This window comes from Phoxinus phoxinus (assembly GCF_949152265.1).
Source record: "Phoxinus phoxinus genome assembly, chromosome: 7".
Taxonomy (NCBI): Eukaryota; Metazoa; Chordata; class Actinopteri; order Cypriniformes; family Leuciscidae; genus Phoxinus; species Phoxinus phoxinus.
Window position 1 is genome coordinate 37,528,873 of NC_136882.1, and position 25,685 is coordinate 37,554,557.

The window sequence follows — 25,685 nt, forward strand, 5'->3', positions numbered from 1 at the left end:
AATCTTGCGTCCCGACGCCCGTTGTCGTTTACGAATCCCCACGACACCCCGCGTCAAACGAATCATTAAGGAACTGTATTTTTATCTCTCAGGTCCAGAATCCCTCCTGGGTCACCCATCAGCCCTACATCATGCAGCATCCGGTGAGTCCCTACCACTGCGTGTGTGCGTGTGCGTGTGTGTGTGTGTGTGTGTGTGTGTGTGTGTGTGTGAGAGTGCATGAGTATGGTAAGCAAAAGTGTGTGTGTGTGTGTGTGTGTGTGTGTGTGTGTGTGATCAGTGATGATCAGATTGCAGGTACTAAGTGAAGCTCAGCTGCATGAATGACACATTAAGCAGGATGTGTGTTTTTCTATTTGAGTGGGTGTGTATAATGTATATAAGTAATGTGTGGTATAATGGGCTTATGATTTTGTATGAGTCAGTACGTATAGAGCTGAGTGCGGTGGATCATAAATGCGGAAACTGTGGCATTTAAAGGCCAGTAATGGCGCTGATGGCTCATAAATATACGGAAGATTTTCAGAGTCTGACTCACAGCGTAAGAAAAGCAGGACTCATCACACACACATCCCAGACAGACCCCAATCTCTGACAGTGTACACTTCACAGATGCCACACACTCTCTGTCCCATTTACTTCATATTAAAACATCACAAACCATCATCTATCATACATTTCAATGAAAACTATGTTATTACTAGGATCTGTTTGGTGGTTGTTTTTAGTGAACATTATTATTTTTTTAAAGCACAGCAGTGAAAATTAGCAACAAAAAAACAGTCGGAAACTTTTTTTCTGTAAGGGAATTATTTTATTTTATGTAACAAAATGTTATTGGTCAAACATTATAAAGACAAAGTGTGAACAGTAATTGTGATTTTTCCAGTACAAAGTTAAAAAAATTAATCTAATATTTATATTTCAGCTTTATTTCAATTAATGAGTTTTAATAATTTTAGTTAAAACACTAAAAACACTAGAAAAAGCAAATTCATACTGCAAACGCCATATTTAAGTTTATTTAAGTTAGTTGCAACGTTTCTTCATTTAAGTTTTTCATTGAATATTTACCATTTTTATTTGATTTCAGCTTGACTTCAATTAATGAAATGTTTGTTTCCTTTTGAAAAGAGCATGCATATCAGCAAATTATTTAGCTTGAAAATACATAGTACACACATATAGAGTAAAATAGTCAAGAAGTATTATTTTTTTTATTTTATAAAATGGGCCAATTATGCAAGGAAGTGTATATACTAGTATGTATGTGGATATGTTCCTTATATGTGGCTTTCTTGCCTTTTTTCTTCCTATAAGTGAATAAATGTAATGTTAATGTCCCGTTCCATCACAGGGAGCAGTGCTATCGCCCTCTATAGATCACTCCATGTCTCTGCAGCCCACGTCCATGATGAGTCCTCTCACTCAGCAGATGGGTCACCTCTCTCTGGGCAGCGCAGGAACGGTGAGCACAACACTTCTCACACTACTGTCTCATACGTGCTGCTTAGTGTCTTCAAAATCTGCTAAATCACTTAAATCAACTGTGTTTCGCCTTTATCCTACAGTTTTTTTTTTGTTTTTTTTTTTAACAGTATACACTATGCCATCAGGGGGGTCGCGTCATATTTTGAAAAGTTTTGAGCATTAAATAAAAGTCCTTAACTTTTTTATGTTCAAAATTTACAAAATGTATATAATGAGCGAGTTCATCATGAATCCATTTTCTAATCCGTGTTTTTGTCTTATCCTGAGGCACTATGGTACTCCTATAATAAGTGTTTACATTGGGACTATTACACAGAGAGAAGTAGTTCCGGCTACAATGTTCTTCCCGAAAGACGCATTATTCTGTTAATAAACGCAAGTTTATTATCGCTCGCTATAGCGCCAAAAGCGTAAAAAATAAAGCCTCACAAATAACATGCAAGTATTGAGGTCCCAGACAGCCGTCATTTAGGAATAGCATATTCTTTATTATTTTTACCTACACACCAGTGTGAATATTTTTGTTATTGCATTTCAAATAGGGCCAATTTATAGGCTTACGTTTTTAAATTACAAAGGGCCTACTGATGTTTTTGTTATTGTATTTTCAATATTATAGGCTATTATTTGTGCATAAACATATCTGGTTATAGTAAACATACCGTTTGTTTGAAAACAACATATTTTGTCATCCTTGCTGCAAGCTTACAAGAGCGATAATATCATTAAATGTGAAGGGGGCCCTAAAATATTTTCTTTGGGAAAAAAAGGGGGTCTCAGACAAAAAAAGGTTGGGAACCAGTATGCACAACGCTAAATATTACAAAGTTGTTAGTTGTATACTGCACTTATGGCAAAAGCATCGGGTATCCGTGGATACAAATGTGCATACTGTTCAGAGTATAAATACTGTATACTGCAGAAATGGTGTGTTAGTATGGTATTCAGAGCAAGAGGTATTATTTATTTTGAATAAGATCATTATTTTGAATAAGTACGTACTTTGCAACCTCTAAAAAAGTGCATTCTATGTTGTATGAATGCGTGTAGTATGAATGTAATCATGTGATCTACCAGCGTCCGTTGCGTCCCTTCACTAGCCGCGTTTCCATTACGCGAATTGAAAATACGCCCGATGGAAACGCGTCAATTCTGCAAAAACTCCCATTTATCACAAAAAAGTTTTTACGCTCGCATTAGTTTTTTTTTTTCAGGCAATTAAAAATAATAATATTTCGCAAAACTGCAATGAAAACCGTTTTTTTGCGCATTTACAGTCACCTGACGTAGTGTGTTTAGACAGAATACGAGACAGAGTTCTTTATTAAATGCATAAAAGACAAAAGAATTGCAGGAATACTGGATTCTAAACCTCAAAGAAACGCCACAATCACGACCTCAAAGCAGAAATGAGGAGAAACACTCAGAAACACTCTCAGTATAAGAGTCTTTCCTTGCCGTTAATGCTTGGATAACACACACACATCTCCTTCCATTAATAATAATGGCCAGTGCGGTGGATGGGATATATATAAACCTACCAACGTCCATTGCCATGATTTTTGCAATGACTTATCACGAGAGGAAAAAAATTAAGTTTTAGTCGCATAACATCGCTTAATGGAAGCGTCATTTCGCAAAATTGCAAAAGTTTTGCGCAAATCTGTAATGGAAACACGCCTATAGTCATACACAAATCCTCTCCCGTGGCCTCATGGGATAGTAGAGTTTCCATCTAGGTCATCTGGGTACTTTTTGCGTACTCTTTTATGTGAATTCGGACATACTATTCGTCACATACTGTTTTTCACCTGCCATAAAGTAGGGAAATATGCAATTTTGGATGCAGCCCATGACTCACCTTAAGCGCCACCTACTGGTGAATTATCAAGTTGCAATTAAAACATAAAGGCCACAACATGGAAGAACATATTTTCTGATAATAATAGTATTGAACAATTTAAAGGTACACTATGTAACTTTTGGCACTCTAGTGGTTAACCCTTTAGAACCGAATGTGTCGTCGCCATTGTACCGTAACTCTTCAACCGTTTGCACTATCAAAACCATTCAAATTGCCCCTGACAGTAGACAACATGCGCTTTTCGGCAATATACAGCTTATTACGGTAATTTCATGCTTTCCATCAGCAAATGACAACGGGCTTTCTGGCAGAGCGGAAAGGAAGGATTTGAACCGAGAGATACGAAGCGCGGCGGGTTAGAGTGTTTTGGATTGCATAAAATAATAAAAGACACAAACAAATACATGGAGAAAGAAGTGGTAGACGGCAGAAGAGGGGACTGGGATGATTTTTAATGAAACTTGGGAGGCGGATGGCCGTTACTTTTTCACGTATCTTTACATGTGGTGTGTGTATGTGTATGTGTGCGTGCCTAATATGACGCATTTGTATGTGTGCGTGTATGAACAAAAGTGTCCTAAATGAAAACTGTGCAACCCAATGTCACAAAAAAAGACTTGTATAGTTGTATTATACTTCATTTTTCAACTTGAAAGTGTTAGTTACTTTCGTTCGTGATTTTTCTATTTTTTTCTAAATAAAAATCGGAAAATCTATTCTCGTTTTTTTTATTTTTGTCTATTTAAATTCTATTTACAAACTCACCACACACAATAATGGTCAATAACTGTAATTTGTTGAAAGCTATATTTTTCTGAAAAAGATGACACCTTGCACATGACACATTGTTTGCAAATTGTTTTAGAATTTTACAATCAAAAAATCAAAATATGTGAAAAACACCCATTTTAGCTTCAGGTTCTAAAGGGTTAATGTACAAAACTGCATGCATTGAAGATGGATTCATGATGTACTCGTTAATTGTTTGAATTTTGAGTAAACAAAACATCACATTAACAAACTTTTACACTGATTCAGCATATAATGGCCAAACGCTGCAAAACAATGTATAGGCCTATATTTAAACATATACAGGCCACACATGGATCATGCACAACAGTTGATCTCAGCAGAAATACACAAAAGTAACCAAATAAAAAACGCTGACAGAATGAGAGCACAAAACACTACAGCAGAAAAGTGTGCAGGTTTGTAGCAGCATATGTTGATGTTTTCTGTGTGTGTGTGTGTGTGTGTGTCCTGTAGTATATGCCAGCCAGTCAAGCTCTCCAGGGGCAGTACATCCCTCCATACACTCACATGCAGACCACCGGAGTCTCAGTAGAGGTAGGTTCATGTCCACACACACTTTCCCAGACACAGATTTACTCAACAACTTTGTGAATTCACGATCACCATAAATGGAGAAAAGTTCAAGAACAGACTGGGCTTGTGCAACTGTGCTGAAATGTTCTCGAGAGTTAAGAACATGTCCTAGGAACATTTCACTCCAAAATCAATGCTTTAAAGAAAAAGCATCCACTATTTTGTTAAAAAAAAAAAAAAAAAACTTGTTTTTAGGACTATCGATTTTTTTTTTTTGTACACTGTGACGTTTTCATGGCAATTAAGCACATTCTCCCTAAATCCTAATTACTATGATGCATAATAATAATAACAATAATAATATTTTATTTGTATTAAAGTATTTATACATTAGGGTAGTATTTTGTGTATTTCCTTTAATTTCTGCAATATTATATTTTGAATATTAAGTATAAAAGTAGGGCTGTAAACGATTAATCGCGATTAATCGAAATCCAAAATAAAAGTTTGTGTTTACCTAATATATGTGTGTGTGTTGTGCATAATTATTTTGTATATATAAATACACACACATACATGTATATATTTGAGAAATATTTGCATTTATATAATGCATATATTTTTTTATATGATTTATATTATATATAAATATAACTATTTTATATATAAATAACACATTTTTCTTAAATATATACATGCATGTGTGTTTATTTATATATACAAAATAATTATGCACAACACACACACATATATTAGGTAAACACAAACTTTTATTTTGGATTTCGATTAATCGCGATTAATCGTTTACAGCCCTATATAAAAGTATTGATTAATATTATTTAATTAATAAATTATACATAATTGTATTGTAAAAGTATTATTTTTACAGTATTACAGAATGGAAAACCTATTATGTTGTTTGTTTTTCAGTGACATGAGCATGTTTTTGTGACCTTCATCCATTAGCGCATGTTAATTGCCATCAAAATAATCAGCGAAAGATGCAGTGAAAAAATTCAGTCATTGATATTCGGACTTATATTATATTAGTGAGATCAGATCTCTGTTCTGATTTCAGTTTTTATGATGACTTGCTTTGATTTGGTGCCTGAATGTGAGAAATTGAAGCCGCATGTTTTGTTGCAGGAGAACAGTCCACAACCTCAGGTGGATTCGTCCAGTGATCATTCACCTTATACCTATCAGCAGGCCAAGTGATGAAGAGGTACTATCACTCACTTCTTCCACTGTTGATCTGTACACACAGATACAGTGCCTAGAATAAGTGAACACTCCCATGCTAAAGTTGAGTAATAAGAGGAACACAGTTTCTGATAATAATAGTATTGAACAATTTAAAGGTACACTATGTAACTTTTGGTACTCTAGTGGTTAATATACAAAACTGCATGCATCTTGAAGATGGATTCATGATGTACTCGTTAATTGTATAAATTTTTGTCAATTTTGAGTAAACAAAACATCACATTAACAAACTTTCAAAGTTTCTATAAAAAAATAAAAAAAATCATATTTTGGAAATTGATCTTAATGCCTTAATTGAAAAAATGAGGAAAACTCCAACCTTTAAGGACACCAGTTTTCTTTTTCTACATTTCTGAATAATGTATCGTAAATAAATAAATGTTCTTCCTTAAAATACAGGGTGCATAAGCCAGGACACCCCATGTTAAATTCCCATAGAGGCAGGCAGATTTTTTTTTTAAAGGCCAGTTATTTCATGGATCCGGGATACTATGATCCTGATAAAGTTCCCTTGGCCTTTGGAACTAAAATAGCCGCAGATTGGCATGGTTTTATATTTCTGTTCGGCTAATAGCTGGTTTGATTTGCATTGAGAGATGATCTTATGGAAAGTACCCCATGCCAATTTCCAAAAGATGATTTTTTTTATTCCTCTTTTTAGTCAACTTTAGCATGAGTGTGTTCACTTATTCTAGGCACTGTACATCACGTAATTTTTTGGGGAGCTTATGCTCTGCTTTAAAAATGTCCTAGAAACCATTTAAACATTAAGGAGGACCTATTATGCCCTTTTTCAAAGTCTTGATTTTGTTTTTGGGGAATAGGTTTTCATGCTTGAATGTTATTTTACATATATTTTTCAGTCTGTCAGTAATGCTCTGAGGTGCGTTTCCCTAAAGCATCATTAGCCAAATGTGGTTGCAAGTTCCATTGACAGACTTTTATTTTGACGGCGCTGAGAACGCCTGAGCACACAGCGCTGCCATTCTCCATCTTCATTAGTTTATGATCCGCTTAACAGTCCTATCTAATATGTTATTAGATAGAACTGTTAAAGAAATTAAGCTGTATATAAAAATGTATAATAGCAGATTTGCCATATGTCACTAGCTGAGCAGAACTTAAAGGTTGGAAAAGGTCCCTCGTTCCATCTATCGCTGTTTTCCATGTTCGTGGAGTAAATATAGGCTATAAAATGGCGGGTGTCAGTGTTTCGCAAGCATCGGCCAATCAGCATACACTTGCGTCACTGGTCATTCCTATTGTGCTGGGTTAAAGCCTACTCAGAAATAGGAGCTTATTTAGTCCCACCAAATGGCGTTCCTAGAACTAAAATCGATCCCAGTTCCTGCGGTGCGAAAGCCCCTTATGAAGCCCCGCCTTCTGAAAGCACACTGTGCTCTGATTGGTCGGCTGGACCGGTGTGTTGTGATTGGTCAAGCGTTTTGAGTGTGTTTGGGAAATGTCCCGCCCCGTACCATAACTGCCAGTTTAACACACTACTAACTAACTCAACCAGGCCCCGCCCCTTTATTATGCGCATATATTATTTAAATGAGGAATATTGTGATGTTTTTGTTCCCGGAAGAACTAAAGAAAGCCCTAATTGGACCCCTTTAATGAACAGAAGTTGTTGTCAAACCCAAATCTATTTGGTATCTTATTATTCACAAAAAACTAACGATCAAAATGAGTGTCTGGGTTCCATGAGGAGGAAGGCTTGTGCATGCGGATTCTTATCTAAATGTTTAGAGGTCATTTCAAGTGTTGATGCATCATCGGTTTACATCTGTTTGTAATGATTGGTCTGAAGTGTAAACCGGTTTAATGCGGTATTAGTTTGAGCCACCTGCAGTCATGCTTTACTGGTCCGTGTGTGTGTGTGTGTGTGTGTGTGTGTGTGTGTGTGTGTGTGTGTGTGTGTGTGTCTGTGTGTGTCTGTGTGTGTGTGTGTGTGTGTGTGTGTGTGTGTGTGTGTGTGTGTGTGTGTGTGTGTGTGTGTGTGTGTGTGTGTGTGTGTCTGTGTGTGTCTGTGTGTGTCTGTGTGTGTCTGTGTGTCTGTGTGTGTGTGTGTGTGTCTAACTTAAAGGGATAGTTCTCCAAAAAAGTACAATTCGGTCCTCAATTACTCATGCACGCCTCATTCCACACTTTTTTATTAGTTTATTATTCGATGGTCAATCTTACTGTCAAGGTCCAAAAAGGACAAAAAAGTATCTTAAAAGTTGTCAATACAACTTATTGGTTTTGACAGAATTTTTATTGAGTTTTATGGAGGAATCAATGATCTAAAACCTGCTTTTGATTCATCCATGGCGTGATTTATTTATTTTTTAATTGTACAGTCGTGAATAAGATTTATGAAGTTTTGCAGACAGGAAGATTCAACCTCGTTTTGTGTGTCAAGGAAGAAAAAAATAAGAGGTTTTAATGAGAGTGAGTAAATTATGAAAAATAAAAAAAAATACTTTTTTTATTGTAAGTTTCATTCATGGAAATTTTAGTTGAAAATTGGTCTTTGATTAAAGACTTTGGAAAATATATTCATTAAAAAATTTGGGGATTGGATTTTTAAAATGTTTTTGACAGAAGTCTCTTCTGCTCACCAAGGCTGCATTTATTTGATCAAAAAATACAATAAAAACAGTAATATTGTGAAATATTATTACCTTTTAAAATGAATTGTAATATATTGTAAAATGTAATTTATTCCTGTGATCAAAGCTGAATTTTCAGCATCATTACTCCAGTCTTCAGTGTCACATGATCCTTCAGAAATCTTTAAAATATGATGATTTGCTGCTCAACAAACATTTATGATTATAATAATTCTTCAAAACAGTTGTGCTGCTTAATATTTAATCTGTGCGGTCAGTTCTTTGATGAACAGAAAGTTTATTTGCATTTATTTGAAACCAAAAAAATGAAACCAAATTGCATTTATTTGACAAAAAGTCTTTTGATAAATTGAATGCATCCTTGCTGAATAAAACTCTAGATGTTTTGTATCAAACTATTGATTTGAAGTTTTGCTTTTCTTCACTTCTAGGGTTGTGTGAGGTTGAGAGAGAAGGAGACGACTGCTAAATCAATAACAGCTTCCTTTGAAGGACCGGCTCTACCGACGAATCAACATTTTGCACAGGTTCTACGATGAGTTCCTTGGTTTTATAATAAAACTACTTCAACTATTTTGGTATAAGTTCCATTAGGTGCAAATCAAGGATTCGTTTCATCAGAGGATGCTAACAAAGAAAAAAGAAAAAAGAAATGAAATGGAAAGTTTTATTTTAATAAGGAAACTGATTATTTTTTACCAAGGATTGTCGCATAGATGCAGGAACTTCATCATGCGACTCAATGTGCATGGATATTATTCTTGTGTTTTATGATTTCAGATTTGTTTTTGTTTTTCTCTCTCTCTCTCTTCTTTTTGTACTGAAGCAGATGTTTGTTCTTAGAGATTTGTCAGCCGGACATCCTGAGAAAGATGCGTTTGTGCTTGCGGTGTGAGTGTCGTTGATGTGTTTTTCTGTTGTGTGCTTCATCTTCGGTCTGACCGATCTGTCCGTCTTATACGATTTGCCTTAAACTCTTTCCCGTACAGTAGCCGAAGAAGAGACGTGCGGCTACTGCCTTGTACATCAGCTGAATAGGGCTTTTTTAGCATCTCGCAAAAAGGAAGATTTCGCTGCGCTTGGATTTCGGTGTTTTGCTTTTTCGGATCTTTTAGAGTACAAACCGTTTCGAGTGACAACATTGATGGAGTTTTTCATAGGATTTAATGTTTTTATAATCAGAGGTGACGATCCTTTGGTTGTTTGAATGTGGTAGAAATTCTGCTGAACGATCACATTTTTGATAATTGCCTTTTACTTTCGTTTATAAATCTCGGTGTTGTAGGTTAGCTTTAGATGAACTCGTGTGGGAGGGGGAGGAGCTTCGACTCGTATTCTAATTTTGGGGGCGGGAGGGAGGCGTGGCCTGTCAGTCAGACCGAAAATCGTTTGATGCGTTCAGAAACGGCAGCGGTTCGGCGGGAGAGCTGAAGGTGTGTGGATTATAGCAGGCAAACGAATCGAGTTTACTTCACCAAAGCGAGCGGATTCTCTCGAGACGGGCCACGCTGAGACTTTTTAACAGACTAGATTGCAGTCCTGGAGAATGTGCCTTCTTTGTACATATGCATTCAGCTGTCTTTAGTCTTCGAGGTGCGGACACCGATAGCGTGAAGGACGATTTGGATCCAGCAAGTGCCACAAACTAAACAAAAACATCACTACAGAGCAGAGACAACTGAAACTGACACGTGGAACGAGGACAAGTTGAAACGACGGCGCTGTTTTAAAACCCTAGTGAGCTCCCTGCATAGACGGCTGCCTTCTAAGGGGGCATCATAACTCATAATTATGATTTGTAAAAAGAAATGCATGCATCATACAGTACAAATAAACTTCAGGAGAGTTTTGCATTGGCATGTTGCAGTAATTACAAAGATTAGTGAAAATTATTAGTGCTTTTTCATTAGAATCAACTATTTTTAGGACTTTTTTAAAACTCGAAATGCATTATGGGATTGCCTTCTCAATGAAGGATATATCTGATGCTGCCTTAGGATTTGTAGGCATCTTAGTGCACTTACTACCCTATTTTTCGGTAAATAAACCGAAATATTCACAAATATTATGAACACAAAAAACGTGTTTTATTTCCCGTCACTCCACAACCAATCCTTAAAATTTAGCGGTATTCAGAGGAGAACATGAATGAAAAACACAAGTATAAAACAAACGTAAATTATAGTGTGCATTCATTATAAACAACATTTAGAATAAATTAAAAAACACCAAATCCTAAAGCAAAACTGAAACTACCAAAGAATCCAAAATGTTTTGCAAACCTGACTTTAAAAAGGCATTATGAAATCTATATTTGTTAAGGAATATTTCCGTATTTGTTATAAATGAATTATCCGTTCACATCATTTTTTTTTTTATCTGCCTCATAATCTTAAATTAGATTGAATTAGAATAACTTAACTTTAAAAAGTCAACGATTGATTTAGAATAACTTGACTTTAAAAAGACATCATGAAATCTATATTTGTTATGGAATATTGCCGTATTTGTTATAAATGAATTATCCGTGCACATCTTTTATTTAAAAAAATGTTTGATGTCCATCATAATCTTGAATTAGAATAAATGCAGCATCTCTTCTCTGATGACGAGGGCGGGGCAACCTGTCACTCACATGAGATCAGCCAATCAATTCTCCATGGACAAAATCAAGCCCCGCCCACAAATGTTCCTGTTCACTTGGATATACGTCACAATAGGGAAGAATAACTAGCGTAAAATAACTTAAATTGCAGTATAGTATAAGTCTCAGCATGTTTCTGATGATAAAAACGGGAAATATGACAGGCAGCTCACTAGGTTTTAGGACGCGGCCTTTGAAACAATAATCGCATCCATTACAGGAAAACATTTTATTTTTATCTTCTAAACTCACAATATACTTTAGTAAGGCTTTATTCATTAATTTGTCTTCCAAAAGACTGTGTTTTTGACCTGGTGGGTCTTGTTGACCGGTTATCTACCTCAGAGTTTTGTTGTCCTCTGTTTTAATTGGTCGGGCTAGCAGGTTCAGCCCGCCCCTCCAGACCAAACGGACCGCTCAGGAGCTGTCCATGTACACTTGATTTCTTTCAGGTTTTTTCTTTTCAGATACTTTGATCCTTTTCTCCTTCTTCTTCTTCTCCTTCTTCTTCTTCAAACAAAAAAAGTTTTTTTTTTATTATTGTTATCGTTATAAGGAAAGTTGTGCGTTTGTTTTAGTGTCGTTTAGCATTCAGATTCATCGTTTCGAAAGCAAAAAACAATGCTGCTTTTCATCACAAGATATTCCAGTAGTCCATAAGAAGTAGACAAGAAAGTGTGTGTGAGAGAGAGAGAGAGAGACAGAGAGAGAAAGAAAGAAAGAGAAAGAGAGAGAGAAAGAGAGAGAGTGAGAAAGTTGAAAGTTACGAGACATCACTGTTGTATGAAGCCCATTTACCACACATAACACAAAAACATTACATTTTATTTTAAGGTAACATGTTACTACATGTACTAACTATAGTAATAACAGTAAATTATGCATAATTAGTATAATAATAATCCATAATAAGTAACTAACCGTAGTAAGTACATGTAGTTAATTAATATTACTCAGTATTTATTTGAGGAAGTGCTATGTAACAACGACATCTTAAAAATAAGGTGTACACTTTACAGTGTAATTATACATTTAATTCTGAGTAATACTAATTAACTACATGTAGAGTTACGGTTTAAGTTTGTTTTAGGGTTAGCTGCATGTAATTATGCACAATTTATAGTTATTATTACTACAGTAACTGCATGTAACGTGTGTAGTAACAAGGACACAGAAAAATAAAGTGTTACTAAATTAAATGTAACAAAAAATCATGCTCTGGTAAATCATATTTTTGGCATAAAAAGTTAAATTATGATTTTAAAAAGTCATATTCATGAGGTTTAAGAGTCATAATTATGACACAAGACTTAAAAAGACGAAAATATGAGATAAAAAGTCAAAATAATGACTGTCAATTTTAAGATGGAAAGATAAATTAATACTTAAGTCATAATTATGACTGTCAATTTTGAGATGAAAAGATAAATTAACACTTAAGACAAGTCAAAATTATGAAAAAGTTGAAATTATGAGATAAAAAGTTGAAATTGACCCAAAAAAAATCTAAATTGACAAAGTTTTTACATTTTTCCTCTGAATTATTTCAACGTTTTAGTAAAATAATTTTTTTATCTCATTTTTTAAATCTCATAATTTAACTCATTTTTTGACTGTCAATTTTGAGATGAAAAGATAAATGAATACTTATGACAAGTCAAAATTATAAAAAAGTTGAAATTATGAGATAAAAAGTTGAAATTGACCAAAAAAATCTAAATTGACAGTTTTTTATTTTTCCTCTGAATTATTTCGACGTTTTACGTCAAAATTATTTTAAAATCTTACTTAGTATCGTAAGTTTGACGTTTTATCTCGTAATTATGACTTGTGTAATAATTATGATTTACCAAAGCACTTTTTCTTCTTATGTGTCAGAAATGGGCTTCCATACTGTTGCTTTCAGACCGAGTCCAGACAGAGTTTAACGGCGTATCCGTGGTGCTCAGCTCACAGCCGAGTCCATTCTTGACGTGTGTGTGTGTGCGTGTGTGTGTGTGTGTGTGTGGCAGCGAGTGTGTTTCTGTGGAGTTCTTGTGTGGCTCATGCTGCTAGTAACATCTGAATCCGAAGTGCCAATCTGTGTCTGGGTCAAAGAGTTGAAAAGAGTTGTTGTGCAGAGAGAAATTGCTCATGAATATGAAAAATCATGTACTAGACAGCCATTAAGTTATATGAAAAAAAAAAAAAGTAATAATTTATGAAGAGAGAAGTTTTGTACAGACTGTTTGAAAAAATAAAACCAATAAAAAGATTTTCATAGAGATATCTATATGAGAGTTGATTTTGTAATTTCTTTCTCTCTGTTTTACGTGCCACACGCTTGCCAGTGGTATCTTGTACGTTCGGTTTATCAGAAACCTTCCTCTGTATATTTTCTTTTGTTTTCTGGAGTGTTTGTTGAAGCCAAAAAAGCTCTTTTTCTCCCCTTTGTTTTCAGTAGATTGTTAATTAAGCTTTATTTCTGTTCATTTCTTTGAGAATTTTTGAATAAAAACACATTTTTGTTTTATTCATGTTGTCGTTCATTCATGTAAAGCATCACGTCACATGCATTACTGTTATTATATTTTTATGGTATTTTCTTTAGACAACATACAAAGTAAATGATGCCAGACCTGTAATTTTTGGATGAACTAAGTTGGTGTTTACCACGTGACCAGTGTGTCCCTCTCTGCAGTTCCTCACTTTGACCAGCAGGTGTCAGTGTCTCCGCTGAGAGTTAGATTTGACACACTGCTTCACTACAGACAGCTTTACCTGAAGGCCAGGTGTGATGCTTTCCTGTCCTCACTGTTCCAGAGACATGGAGAAGAAAGAGCAGAAGCGGACATCTTTGCTCCAGATCCATTAGATGCGCTGTGTACCTGATTGACTTTTATTCAGTAAGGTTAAAAACATGTTAAAAGAATCAAACATACACTGTGATATCAGGCTCCAATTGTTTACTCAAAAATGTTAATTTATATATTAAAACATATCCATCGATCTAATCTACAAGACAAAGCCTAACCACATACACAAATGCTCCAGGTAAGTAATTCACATAAATTACTCTGGTGTGATTTCTCTACAGTCCAAAATTGTTCATAAAATAAAATAAATTGAAACAAACTATAGTTACATTAAAGCATGTAAATTACAGTTTGATATAAAATTTTATGAATTTAACTAACAACAATAAACGAGAGAGAGACATGAGCGGTTACTTGCTGTCTATAGTGTGTGTGTGTGTGTGTGTGTGTGTATACACTATTTATTAAACTTCTATGTAAATTATTGGAAATATTGTGCAGTATGAGTGTCAGCCCTGCATCAGTACAGGGATGTGTTTGTGTATGTTTTTTTTATAAATTAGTTATTGGTTTACTATTTATATTTAGCTTTAATAAATGTATTTAGTTTTAGTCATTTTATACTTCAGCTTATATATATTTCAGTTTGTTTTATTTAAACAATTTTTCATCTATTTTAATATAATTTTTTTCTGATTTATTTCAATTGGCGTAACAATTTTTTATCGTTTTAGCTAACAATAATCACACACACATACATTTTAAAAAAAAAAAATATGAATCCAATTTGTTTTTTGATTTTTCAGGGCATCCTCAAAGTAAGGTTTTCTTAGATTTAGTTCACAATTTTGTCCCCAAACTAAAGCAGTACAAGTAAAAAGAAATAGTATGTAAAATGTGTTCAATATTTATAACTTTATAAACTGTAATCAGTGTCTTCCGGCAACAACCGTAGGCGCGTTCACACGAAAGTCGTTCTGGCGGAAGAGTGACCTCTGACCTGACGCATGACGTAGCTCCTCTTATATCGAAATCCTCTTGACATTTTTCTTTAAAACTTCGTGTTTTCGACTTGCTCTGTCCTCTGCGTTTCCTCGTTCGCTTCTCCAACATCATACGTCAGGTCAGAGGTCACCCTTCCTCCAGAACTCGACTCTCTCGTGAACGCGCGTACGGCCTGTAAAGTGACCATGTATAGGTGATCATTTACATTTACGTTAAGTCAGTGATTATAGTTTATAAAGTTTTAAAAAAATTGACATATTTCGTACAACAACCCATCAGGCACTGGAGTCGTATGGATCACTTTTATGATGGATGGATGCGCTTTTTTGAGCTTCAGAAACTCGGGCAATATTCACTCCCATTATAAAGCTTGGAAGACCCAGGATCATTTTTACTATATAACTCAGATTATGTTCAACTAGGATTATGTGATGGTTTCATTTTTGGGTGAATTTGCCCATCAATCCACGCAGCGAGAGCGCCATCTACAGGACCGTCTGAGATCCACACCAAATATTGCTCTGGCAAATAACTTAAAATTGAAGTAACTATAAATTATTTATCATAAGTTAATAATTTCAATCATTTTTCTTTGCTTTTAATGTTCTGAGTAACATTTTTTAAAGACATAATGCACCTAAAAGGTAGACTATCCCCACAATTCAGTGCGTTTCTTTAAAAATGTGAAGAACAACATCTCAGCACCATGAGCTGGCAATGATCACACATTTATTTTATTAATGTTATTATTATTATTCCACAGACGTCTGGGGAGTGAGAGATTGTTTCATTTCTTTAAACAACTGTAACTCTGTTTATTTTTGCACTATGTGTCTCAGACTTTGATATATAATATTCATAATATTTCCATGCGTGTCTGCTTAAAATGAAAGTTTATATAATAAAGTTTCCTTTAAAATCTTAAAAATATTCCTAAACCGTGTAGTGTTGATTCAATGCCAATAATGCTGAGGTGGGTTAAACACTAGCCTAACTGGCCTAATATATATATATATATATAACTATATATATATATATATATATATTGTAGGCTAATATATATTGTATTTTTTTACATTAATACATTTTATAATTAATGACACTCCCATCTTACTTAATTTTAAACATTTAATTGGGGAAACATTTTCATATGTCCTTTTGATTAAGAACAATCAAATTTTCTGACGTATTTATTATTATTATTTTTATTATGTATCAACGCCACTTTTAAAAAATTAACTTAAAAGCAAACAAACAATAAAGGTGTCATCTCTGTGTTCAGTCAGACTGGTTGTTTTATCTAAATGTGTAATGATGGTATGAGTTCACTGTTGTAGTCACGTGTACATGGCTCTTTAGTCTAGTGCCAAAATAATATCTGAAAGGTCATCGGTCTCTGTGCTTTAATATAGGGTACAGTAATAAAACTTAATAATGCACAAAGTCTAAGATTAGCTATATGTGGACATAGCAATAACAATACCACTACAAAACCTAGAAACAATGCATTTAATACCTTAAGTTAAGTCATTGTTGTGTGTGTGTGTGTGTGTGTGTGTGTGTGTGTGTGTGTGTGTGTGTGTGTGTGTGTGTGTGTGTGTGTGTGTGTGTGTGTGTGTGTGTGTGTGTGTGTGTGTGTGTGTGTGTGTGTGTGTGTGTGTGTGTGTGTGTGTGTGTGTGTGTGTGTGTGTGTGTCGCGTTCAGCGCTCAGGCTCAGCCATGATATCTGCACTTGTTTGAAAACATGGAGTCCAGTTTTCGACATTTTACAGTGTTTTGCGCCGTTCTTCTTGTTCTTACGGGCCGTTTCGCGCGAGGAGAGGACAGTTCTGGCGGTGAGTAGTTTGCGTTAGCGAGTGTTTGATACGCGTTTGAACGCTGAGCTCGTTACTGTATTGTTTGTTTTAATGGCGATGCAAACAACAGGAGTGAAGTTCATCTGAGATCTCCAGTGTTCTTCTCGCCACGATAAACAGTTACATTGTTTCTTTTGAATTATATTCGAAAGTTCTAAAATGGAACGTCAAACTTCTCTTCGTGTCAGTAGCTCTGCATCACAATGTCACGAGCTTTGACTACTAACTTAGCAAGACAGGGAGAAAACAGTCAGGCTCTAAAATTGAAAGGGGAAGCTCCACATAAACGTTGTTTTGTTAGTAATACCTAGAGTTAGTAATAATTATCGATACTGTAAAACTACAATGATTTGGCGCGTGATTCCTCAATGAGCTTTCTGAAGTTTTCTGTCACGTTGTTTTAGTTTTTGGTGACAGAACTTTCTGGAAATATGCAGGGGATTTTAGTCCCCTTTTTTATAGTTTATTTTAGTTTATACTTAAAATAAGAAAATATAGTTGCCAATGGAGTAAGAATTTGAAAACGTACAACTTAATTCAAAAGGGAAGAAAAAAAATAGTTTTCATCAAAAACTCACTTTTAATTTTTTAATTTTACAGAAAATAAAAATGTAGGCTATCTTATAGAATTGTGCATCTCAAGTAAATGTATCTTGATTGTAGAATGTTATTTGTACTGGAAAACAAGATAAAATACTGAGGAAGAGCTTTTTATTTGCAGTGTGCATGTCATTACGTATTGTCTGGTACTATTTTTGATTTGAGAACTTAAGCCGCTATTATTCTTGTTTCAGAACATTTTAAATACAGTTCATAGGTCATGTGAACTACTGCTAAGATACTTTTATGAGGTTTTTATGTCCTTTTTGAGTTTGACAGATGTCACTATGAACTGTTGTTCAAGTTCAAAAATGTCTTAAAGGTAGGGTAGGTCAGAATTGTCTAAAAAAAACTTTTATTCAAATTTGTTTAAACTGTCTTTATATACCAATGCATAATTAAAATGTAAGTACTCTGATAAAAAGAGTATAAAAATCGAGTGACTCTAGACCGTTTAATCTTCATTAAACACAGCTCATTAATTCCATTCACTCCCACCTAAAAACGGGTGCGCGACTGCGCGCACGTGGGCAGAGCCAGTAATAACAGCGGTAGTCATGGCGACGTCGAGTGACAGTCGCGCAAGCCAATCCTGTGATTCGTCCCGAATGGAAATAATGAGCTGTGTTTAATGAAGATCAAACGGTCTAGAGTCACTCGATTTTTATACTCTTTTTATCAGAGTACTTACATTTTAATTATGCATTGATATATATAGAAAGTTTAATCAAATTTGGTAAAAAGTTTTTATATAAATCCTACCTACCCTACCTTTAAGTGTTAAGAAAAAAAAAAGTGTCCTCGCTGAAACCAAATGCTGCATGATATAACACAATCACAGTTAATGTAACCTCTCCGAACCGGCATTGGAGGCGAGTGCACTAACAAGACGGCTATAGACCGCGGCCTAGTGCTCCTCTTGAGGTCAAGGAGTGAAGTTTACTCGCACATCTCTTACTAGCTGGCCTCTGTTAACACTAACCCACCTGAACCTCCCTCCCATAATCCGGGTCACGGCACCAATGTAACCAATCCTGTTTTACTCGCACCGTTCAGATTCGAACCACACCTCTGTTAAACCAGTCCATGACAAATTTGATGTTCGGTGTGCTGTTCAGGTTCAAACAAAACCTCAAATTAGCATAGAAGTGATCGTTTTCATCACTTGTTACCTTGTGTACAAACCTGGTTAGGACTTGTTGAACTAAAAAATGCCTTGTCTGCACAGACTGCCCTGCGGATGGACGAACGTGGTTGCCGTTCGGCCTCAACTGCTATCATTTCGTCCACGGAGATGAGGACGTAGCCAAAAGCTACACTTTTGGAGATGCAAAAGACAAGTGTGGAAGATATGGTAAGTGCTTTTTGCGAAATATAAACATCAAAACTTGTGTATTGTTTTTATACACTATATGGTAGAGTTTAACCTTCCCTTTACGTTTTTAGATCTCTTGACGGTAAAAAGTGCTGAGGAGAATGACTTCATCGTTAATTACAGCCCTTTTGTGTGGAAAGGCAAAATGAACGTTTGGCTGGGAATGTATTATGACAGCGACGGTAAGTTTATTACATACAGAAACACGTCTGCGTCTCAAAACCTAGTAAGTCTCGAAACATCAGAATGATCTTTATTTGATTTCCTAATGCCATATCTTACTGTGAATGTTTCATCTGTGCGTGTTATTTTAGAGAGAAAACCTTTGTTTTCATAATCTTTCATCAAAATGTAATAATCTGATCCACCTCTGAAACCAATTTAAAGGTATTGTCGGCTGACATCACAAACCCCTCCCCTCAAACCATCAGCCTTCATTCTAGACTAGGGGCCTTTCTCAATCTGTGTTCTTGTCTGTACTTGTGTTCTTGTGAAACGTCATCTTTTGTGGCCCAAGTACTGTCCCAATACACAAGTTTGCATTTTGGCAAGAACGGTTAAAAATCCCGGAAGTGTTCTTGACACGTCCATTTTACCGAGGATGCATCGGTTGGTAACTTGTGTGAACTTGACGGCAGAAATATCCCAGCATTCATTTCAGATTTCGAAGGAGAGGCAGGTCAATACAGAAAGTTGTTTTTCTACAATTTCGTACGCTATTTCATCACTAAATTCACTTCTGAGAACATTTGATGCGAGAAATCAACTGTGTAGATTTCAAATATTGGCATTTTTACGAAAACTTATGCCGAATTGAAAATGTGCTCAAACGTTTTCGTAAGTGAGAATCTCCATAAGCGCCTGCGGGTGTTACGTTATAAAGAGCCAACCGTCCAGTCTGCTCACAGACTCGTTTTACCCCACAGTCAAGAGACCATTGCCTTTTACCGGCGTTTTTTCCCGCCGTTGGCTAGTGATGTACACAAACAAACAACAGAAGCAGAATAAAAAGAAGACAGGCGTTGCTTTATTGTTATGAATATACATTACATTGTTGTGTACAGTTGTAGAGTAATCCCTTGATCCCTTGTGTGCTCGTTCATTCTTCCAAGAACAACTAGCAAGAGCGTTCTCCCCAAGAACACAAGTCCGTTCTTTGCGTTCTTGGTTTTGAGAAACACCCTAGGACTGGGCGATAAAAATGACATCGCAATAATTGTCACTATCATTTTCTTCTATAAAAGAATAACAAAAGATCTATAAGTGTTTGATATAATGTTTATGCACTATTGGTGCTTTCAAGTCATCTCATATAGATCGTATTTACGAGTTGAACACACTTGAACGCCACCACAATGTCTTCTGCAACTGCAACTGCATTCTGGGAGTTGTTGTCTTTCATCCACATGAGCCAAAAATAAATTCTGGCTTTTCTCAGTCTAGAAGGCACCAACTTCTAAAATAATTTCACATTTCTACATAAATGATCCAATTTAAATACACATTTATCTTTCCAGCGGTGAAATATCCCTGTAAGCATGTTATTGGACGTGGTCCAGCTTCTCTGCACTGGAATGCAGCTGAACTTCACTAATCTGCTCAAACCAGGGCCGTGGAAAAGAGTTGTTTACCAGACTGTTGATTAGTCAGTCTTTAAGTTTAGACTGTTAAAGGGGTGCTTTGATAAATCTCCACCAATGTGTTTAGTTTTAGAGGATTATATGCCTGGTGTTGCTGATCGTTTGTATAACTTCTAAATGAGTGAATCATGAGTAGCTACTTTCGGTTTTAAACGGTTTAGGCAAACATTTTGGCACCAGTTTCATGTCGTTCTGAGCTCTTCTTTCTTTCATGGATGAATGTTCAAGCTGTTCTTTTGTGTTTGTTCTGAGTCTGACTGCTGTGCCAGGTTTGACATCACTTACACTAAAAATAATATGGGTTTGAATGGCATGAGAGTGAGTACATGATGACAAATAGTCCTTTAAAGTTGCTCAGTCTCTTCATTATACAGGTGAAACTCAAAAAATTCGCTCATTTATTTCAGTAATTCAACTTAAAAGGTGAAACTAATATACTATATAGACTCATTACATGCAAAGTGAGATATTTCAAGCCTTTATTTGTTATAATTTTGATGATTATGGCTTACAGCTTATGAAAACCCCAATTCAAATTTAGAATATTGTGAAAAGGTTTTCAAAATTATAACAAATAAAGGCTTGAAATATCTCACTTTGCATGTAATGAGTCTATATAATATATTAGTTTCACCTTTTAAGTTGAATTACTGAAATAAATAAACTTTTGCACGATATTCAATTTTTAGAGTGTCACCTGTGTTGCTAGTCCATACACAATGTACATGTAAACACACATTAACTTTTCGAGCTGTTTTCCTCCAGTGCACTTTTCACACGTGCCGTCACACAACACGAGGAAATCCTGTTATTTTCGGGGGATTGAGGGATTCAAAGAATACATCATCCACACCCAGAGTTCAGATGCTTTCAAGTGAGAACTATAGAAACATATTCCAGACGCCACATGTGTGCATCACACTGTCTAGGCTTCGTGATGAAAGACTTCACTTAGTTATTGAACAATGAACCAGAGGACAATGTGAACTTTGATCATCTGAATGACCCAGTGAGCGGTGTGCCTGAGATTCAGAAGTGCTGCACTGTTGTTTCCTTCATCATATATTTGCATGTACTTCAAACCTAAACATTTGGCGTCAGGTTTTGTTGAAGATTGCAATTGGGTATCGTAAGTTACTGTATGTCATTGTTTTACAGCAACAAATATGTGCATGAATTATAATTTCTGTTATTTATTTATTTATTTATAATAGAGTATAGCGTTTTAAATTAAGGTTTTGGAGGACCTAATCCTGTCAATCATAACTCCTTAGTTACAATCACAACACGTGTATATGTACAGGTGAAACTCGAAAAATTTAAATATGGTGCAAAAGGTCATTTATTTCAGTAATTCAACTTAAAAGGTGAAACTAATATATTATATAGACTCATTACATGCCAAGTGAGATATTTCAAGCCTTTATTTGTTATAATTTTGATGATTATGGCTTACAGCTTATGAAAACCCCAAATTCAAAATTAGAATATTGTGAAAAGGTTTTCATAAGCTGTAAGCCATAATCATCAGAATTATTACAAATAAAGGCTTGAAATATCTCACTTTGCATGTAATGAGTCTATATAATATATTAGTTTCACCTGTAAACAGCTACCAATCCATATCCACCTTTATTTCTTTGATTTATTCATATTATTAAGCTGTGCAGACGGGCTTTAGTGATCAAATTGTGTCCCGACAGCAAACTTATGTGTTTACATTATATTAAAGGATTATATGATCTTGTGAAATAGATTTCACAGTGAAAGCTATCCTGTTATTTTGACTGAGAATGTGTGATGAAACCAGCATCACTCTCTCACTGTGTCTCTGCAGAAGATGTCTTCAAGTGGCATGACGATAACAGCGTGCTGCGCTACAGTAACTGGGAGGACGGCGGCTCGGATGACACGGATCTGCCTCTCATGGACACGTGTGTCGCTCTTCACTCCAACACCGGGAAGTGGGAGAACATCAGCTGCACGGAAGAGCCAGAGAACGGGGTCGTGTGTCAGACCAGTAAGTGCAGAATTATGAAAAGTGGGATTTTAGCAGCACTGAGATACCATTATAGTATAAGTATATATATATATATATTGAATTGTGTTTTTAGTTTAGTTTAGTTTATTCTAATTTTAAAGTTTTAGTGATGTTGTTGTGTGTGTTTTTGGTCATTTTTAAGTTATTATTATTATTATTTTTATTATTTTTCAGTTTTACTTATTTTAGTACATCAAATTAAACTAAATGAAAATGAGAAATGTTGCTTTGGCAACTCGTTACTTAGTTTGAACTTTAAAATGTGTAAATTCTCCTTTGGCTTCTCATAAAAACCCAAGCTATACACACACAATATACAAAATGAAAGTTATTCTCACAAAAGAGACGCTTATACCCTCATAATTATGAAAAGTGGGATTTTAGTAGAACTGAGATACCATTATAGTTTTTAAATATATATTGAATTGTGTTTTTAGTTTAGTTTCCTTTATTTTTTCTAAAATAAAGTAAAACTGGAAGAAAAAAAAACTTAAAAATGACAACATCACTAAAACTTTTCAATTAAAATTAAATAAATAAAATAGTTTTTTTTTGCTTGAAATAAAATAAAATATCCAAAAACAAGAGGGTATAAGCGTCTCTTTTGTGAGAATAACTTTCATTTTGTATATTGTGCATGTGTATAGCTTGTGTTTTTATGAGAAGCCAAAGGAGAATTTACACATTTAATAATTTAGTAAAGGTAAACTAAATTAAAATGAGAAATGTTGCTTTGGCAACTAGCTAGTTACTTAGTTTGAACTTTAAAATGTGTAAATTCTCCTTTGGGACGCTTATACCCTCTAGTTTTTGGATATTTTATTTTATTTCAAGCAAAAAAAAAGTATGTTTTTGGTTAGTGTTCCACAAATATTGGCTAAACCTTCACAATCTCACCCATGCAATCTTATTACCACGTCACAAACAGTTTTTAACCACACATTGTCATTATTCTGTGTTACAATAATTAAAACTGAAACAGAAGTACTGGGATAAAAGTTTATAGTTCGGATATAAACTGATGTTTATCGGATGTAAATCACCTTTTGAAAGTTACTTGATGCTTCAAATTAATATAACATCAATTACATCGTTACACCAGTAGGTGGCGGCAAGTGACCGTTAAAAAGATATTTCTCATTGAATCATTCAAGAGATCCGTTAAAAAACACGGATTCATCCAGTAATGAAACAAAGTCTTAATGAGCAAGTCATAAATTTTTTTTAAATATAATATCTGTTTCTGAAATTAGTTTTCTGGTTTTAGTTGGGGGAGGAGGGAGCTATAAAATTTCTAGCGAAATCTCACTGCCAATGTGCCATTAACTGTAATAATCTAGTGAGATTTTTGTATGGACAAAGAGTCTGTCTAACTGTCTAAAGAGTCTGTCAACAGAAAATAAATATCAATGCTCATAAAAATTAGTAAATTGACCCCAATTTTTCTGATCTGTTTTTCAGAGGCAGTCTGGATAAGCCCACCCAGTAAGTATGATCTTATTTTTGTAATATTATTTCTTGTCAATGCTATCTTACTCGTTTACTTGCACATGAGGTTTCCTCATTTTTTTCCAGTCAAGACACAATAAATTTAAAAATGTGTGTAATGTTGTTAGTTCCTGATCCGGCTTTTTTCATGTGTCTGGAGCCGTTCTGACCGGAGTGAATGGTGTTGTTGTTGTGATCTCGTCTCCAGAGAACAGTCCTCTTCTCTCCGCGCTGGTCATTATCAGTGTGGTCCTGATACTGGTGGTTTCTGCTGTGATCTGGTTCCTTCACCAAAGAAACAACCCGGATTCATCCATCCTCAACCTGATCGAGTACCACCCGCCCTTCAGATCCCCGTCCAACGATCAGACCTGCTTGGTCGAAGCTGAAGAAATCGAGGAGATGCCTTAGAGCTCTGATAAGGATGATGATGATGAAGATGATGTTCCCATGTTAGATTAAGCAGCAAGTGTTCATGGAGATCGTGAACTCTTCCTCTGGTTCCTCAACTACGGTCCACACAACAGGCGGTCGTAACTCACACGATCTTCTTCTCGTGGGTGGAATGGAGAAATACAGTATTAATGCCATAAAAGAGTTGCTGGGGTTTCATTACACAGCATCTTTCTTTTCTTTTTTTTAATCTCATCTGGTTATTGACTCTTTTTGCTTTACTAATATTTCCTGCATTGTGTCAATTTGCTGAGATTAGTGTCTTTATCAAGCTCTGAAAAGGGCAAAAAATGCCATGTATTCGTGTGCACTATAATCCAGGTCAGTTTATAGATCAGTGTGAGGATGTTTGAGTGGTAATTCAGTGAAATCTCAAATCAAATGTTGTGAGTGCCAAATCTGCCTCTCTTTCTGTTGTGAGATTCACGAAATTGGAAGTTTTGTTGTTTTATTCTCAGTTGGAAAGGTTACAAATACACGTTTGTCACTGCTAGCACTACAGAAGCACCTCGAGTTTTTAGATATGGATACTTTCTGATTGCCAATCACAATATTTTATAAATGTTGTTGTTTTTATGATTTTTGGATTTGCCACTAACAGTCGTCTGTATCTATATTGTTACGAATGATTATGAATGTGTGTCCATACATGAACAACAAGCAATTTCTCAAAGAGAAACTAATCAACTGTTGGTTAAAGCGAATAAAGATTCGTCAAACGTTTGTTTTCTGTTTTTTACTGACCTAGAATTCAACCAAGCAAAAACAAACTCGTCCCATACACACATGAGCTTCGATTTAATGCTGTGTAAGCGATTTCTGGATGACGTCAAGCTCACGGCGACTCAGTGAAACCTCAGCAAACACAGAATTAGCAGACAGTTGCTGAATAAAGAAGCTCCTAAACATACAGGTGAGACTCAAAAATGTGAATATCGTGCAAACGTTTATTTATTTCGACGCATTGAGGTAGTAATTCTTGCAAAAGCGGCCAAAACCAAATACTGAGTAGCCTACAATTCGTACGAATTTTACGAGGTGGCTAATTCGTACCAATTCACACAACGACCACACTCGTACGAATTTGTAAGTTTTTTGCTAAATCGTACATATTTTACGATTTTCCAAAATCGTATGAATTCATACGAATGACCTGACCCCGCCCCTAAACCTACCCATCACGTGGGTTTAGACAAATCGTACAAATTCGTACGAATTAGCCA

General features: G+C 35.3%; 2 protein-coding genes across 4 annotated transcripts in view; both read left to right on the plus strand.

Annotated features, from left to right (window-relative positions):
* Nucleotides 1-13,721, plus strand: part of rbms1b (RNA binding motif, single stranded interacting protein 1b) — a 91,182-nt gene extending 77,461 nt beyond the window's left edge. For all 3 annotated transcript variants that reach the window (XM_079618661.1, XM_079618662.1, XM_079618663.1), the window contains exons 10-14: nucleotides 93-143; nucleotides 1,358-1,468; nucleotides 4,622-4,702; nucleotides 5,828-5,906; nucleotides 8,997-13,721. In XM_079618661.1, the coding sequence (XP_079474787.1) occupies nucleotides 93-143; nucleotides 1,358-1,468; nucleotides 4,622-4,702; nucleotides 5,828-5,899 (315 nt within the window). In that variant the 3' untranslated portion in view covers nucleotides 5,900-5,906; nucleotides 8,997-13,721. The remainder of the gene's footprint in view (nucleotides 1-92; nucleotides 144-1,357; nucleotides 1,469-4,621; nucleotides 4,703-5,827; nucleotides 5,907-8,996) is intronic.
* Nucleotides 13,722-16,339: 2,618 nt separating this feature from the next.
* On the plus strand, nucleotides 16,340-25,185 carry cd302 (CD302 molecule). The gene is made up of 6 exons (XM_079617945.1): nucleotides 16,340-16,844; nucleotides 18,694-18,819; nucleotides 18,912-19,022; nucleotides 22,318-22,500; nucleotides 23,983-24,006; nucleotides 24,218-25,185. Exons 1-6 carry the CDS (start codon nucleotides 16,754-16,756, stop codon nucleotides 24,418-24,420), a joined length of 738 nt encoding a protein of 245 aa, XP_079474071.1. The 5' UTR covers nucleotides 16,340-16,753; the 3' UTR covers nucleotides 24,421-25,185.
* The last annotated feature ends 500 nt before the right edge of the window (nucleotides 25,186-25,685 follow it).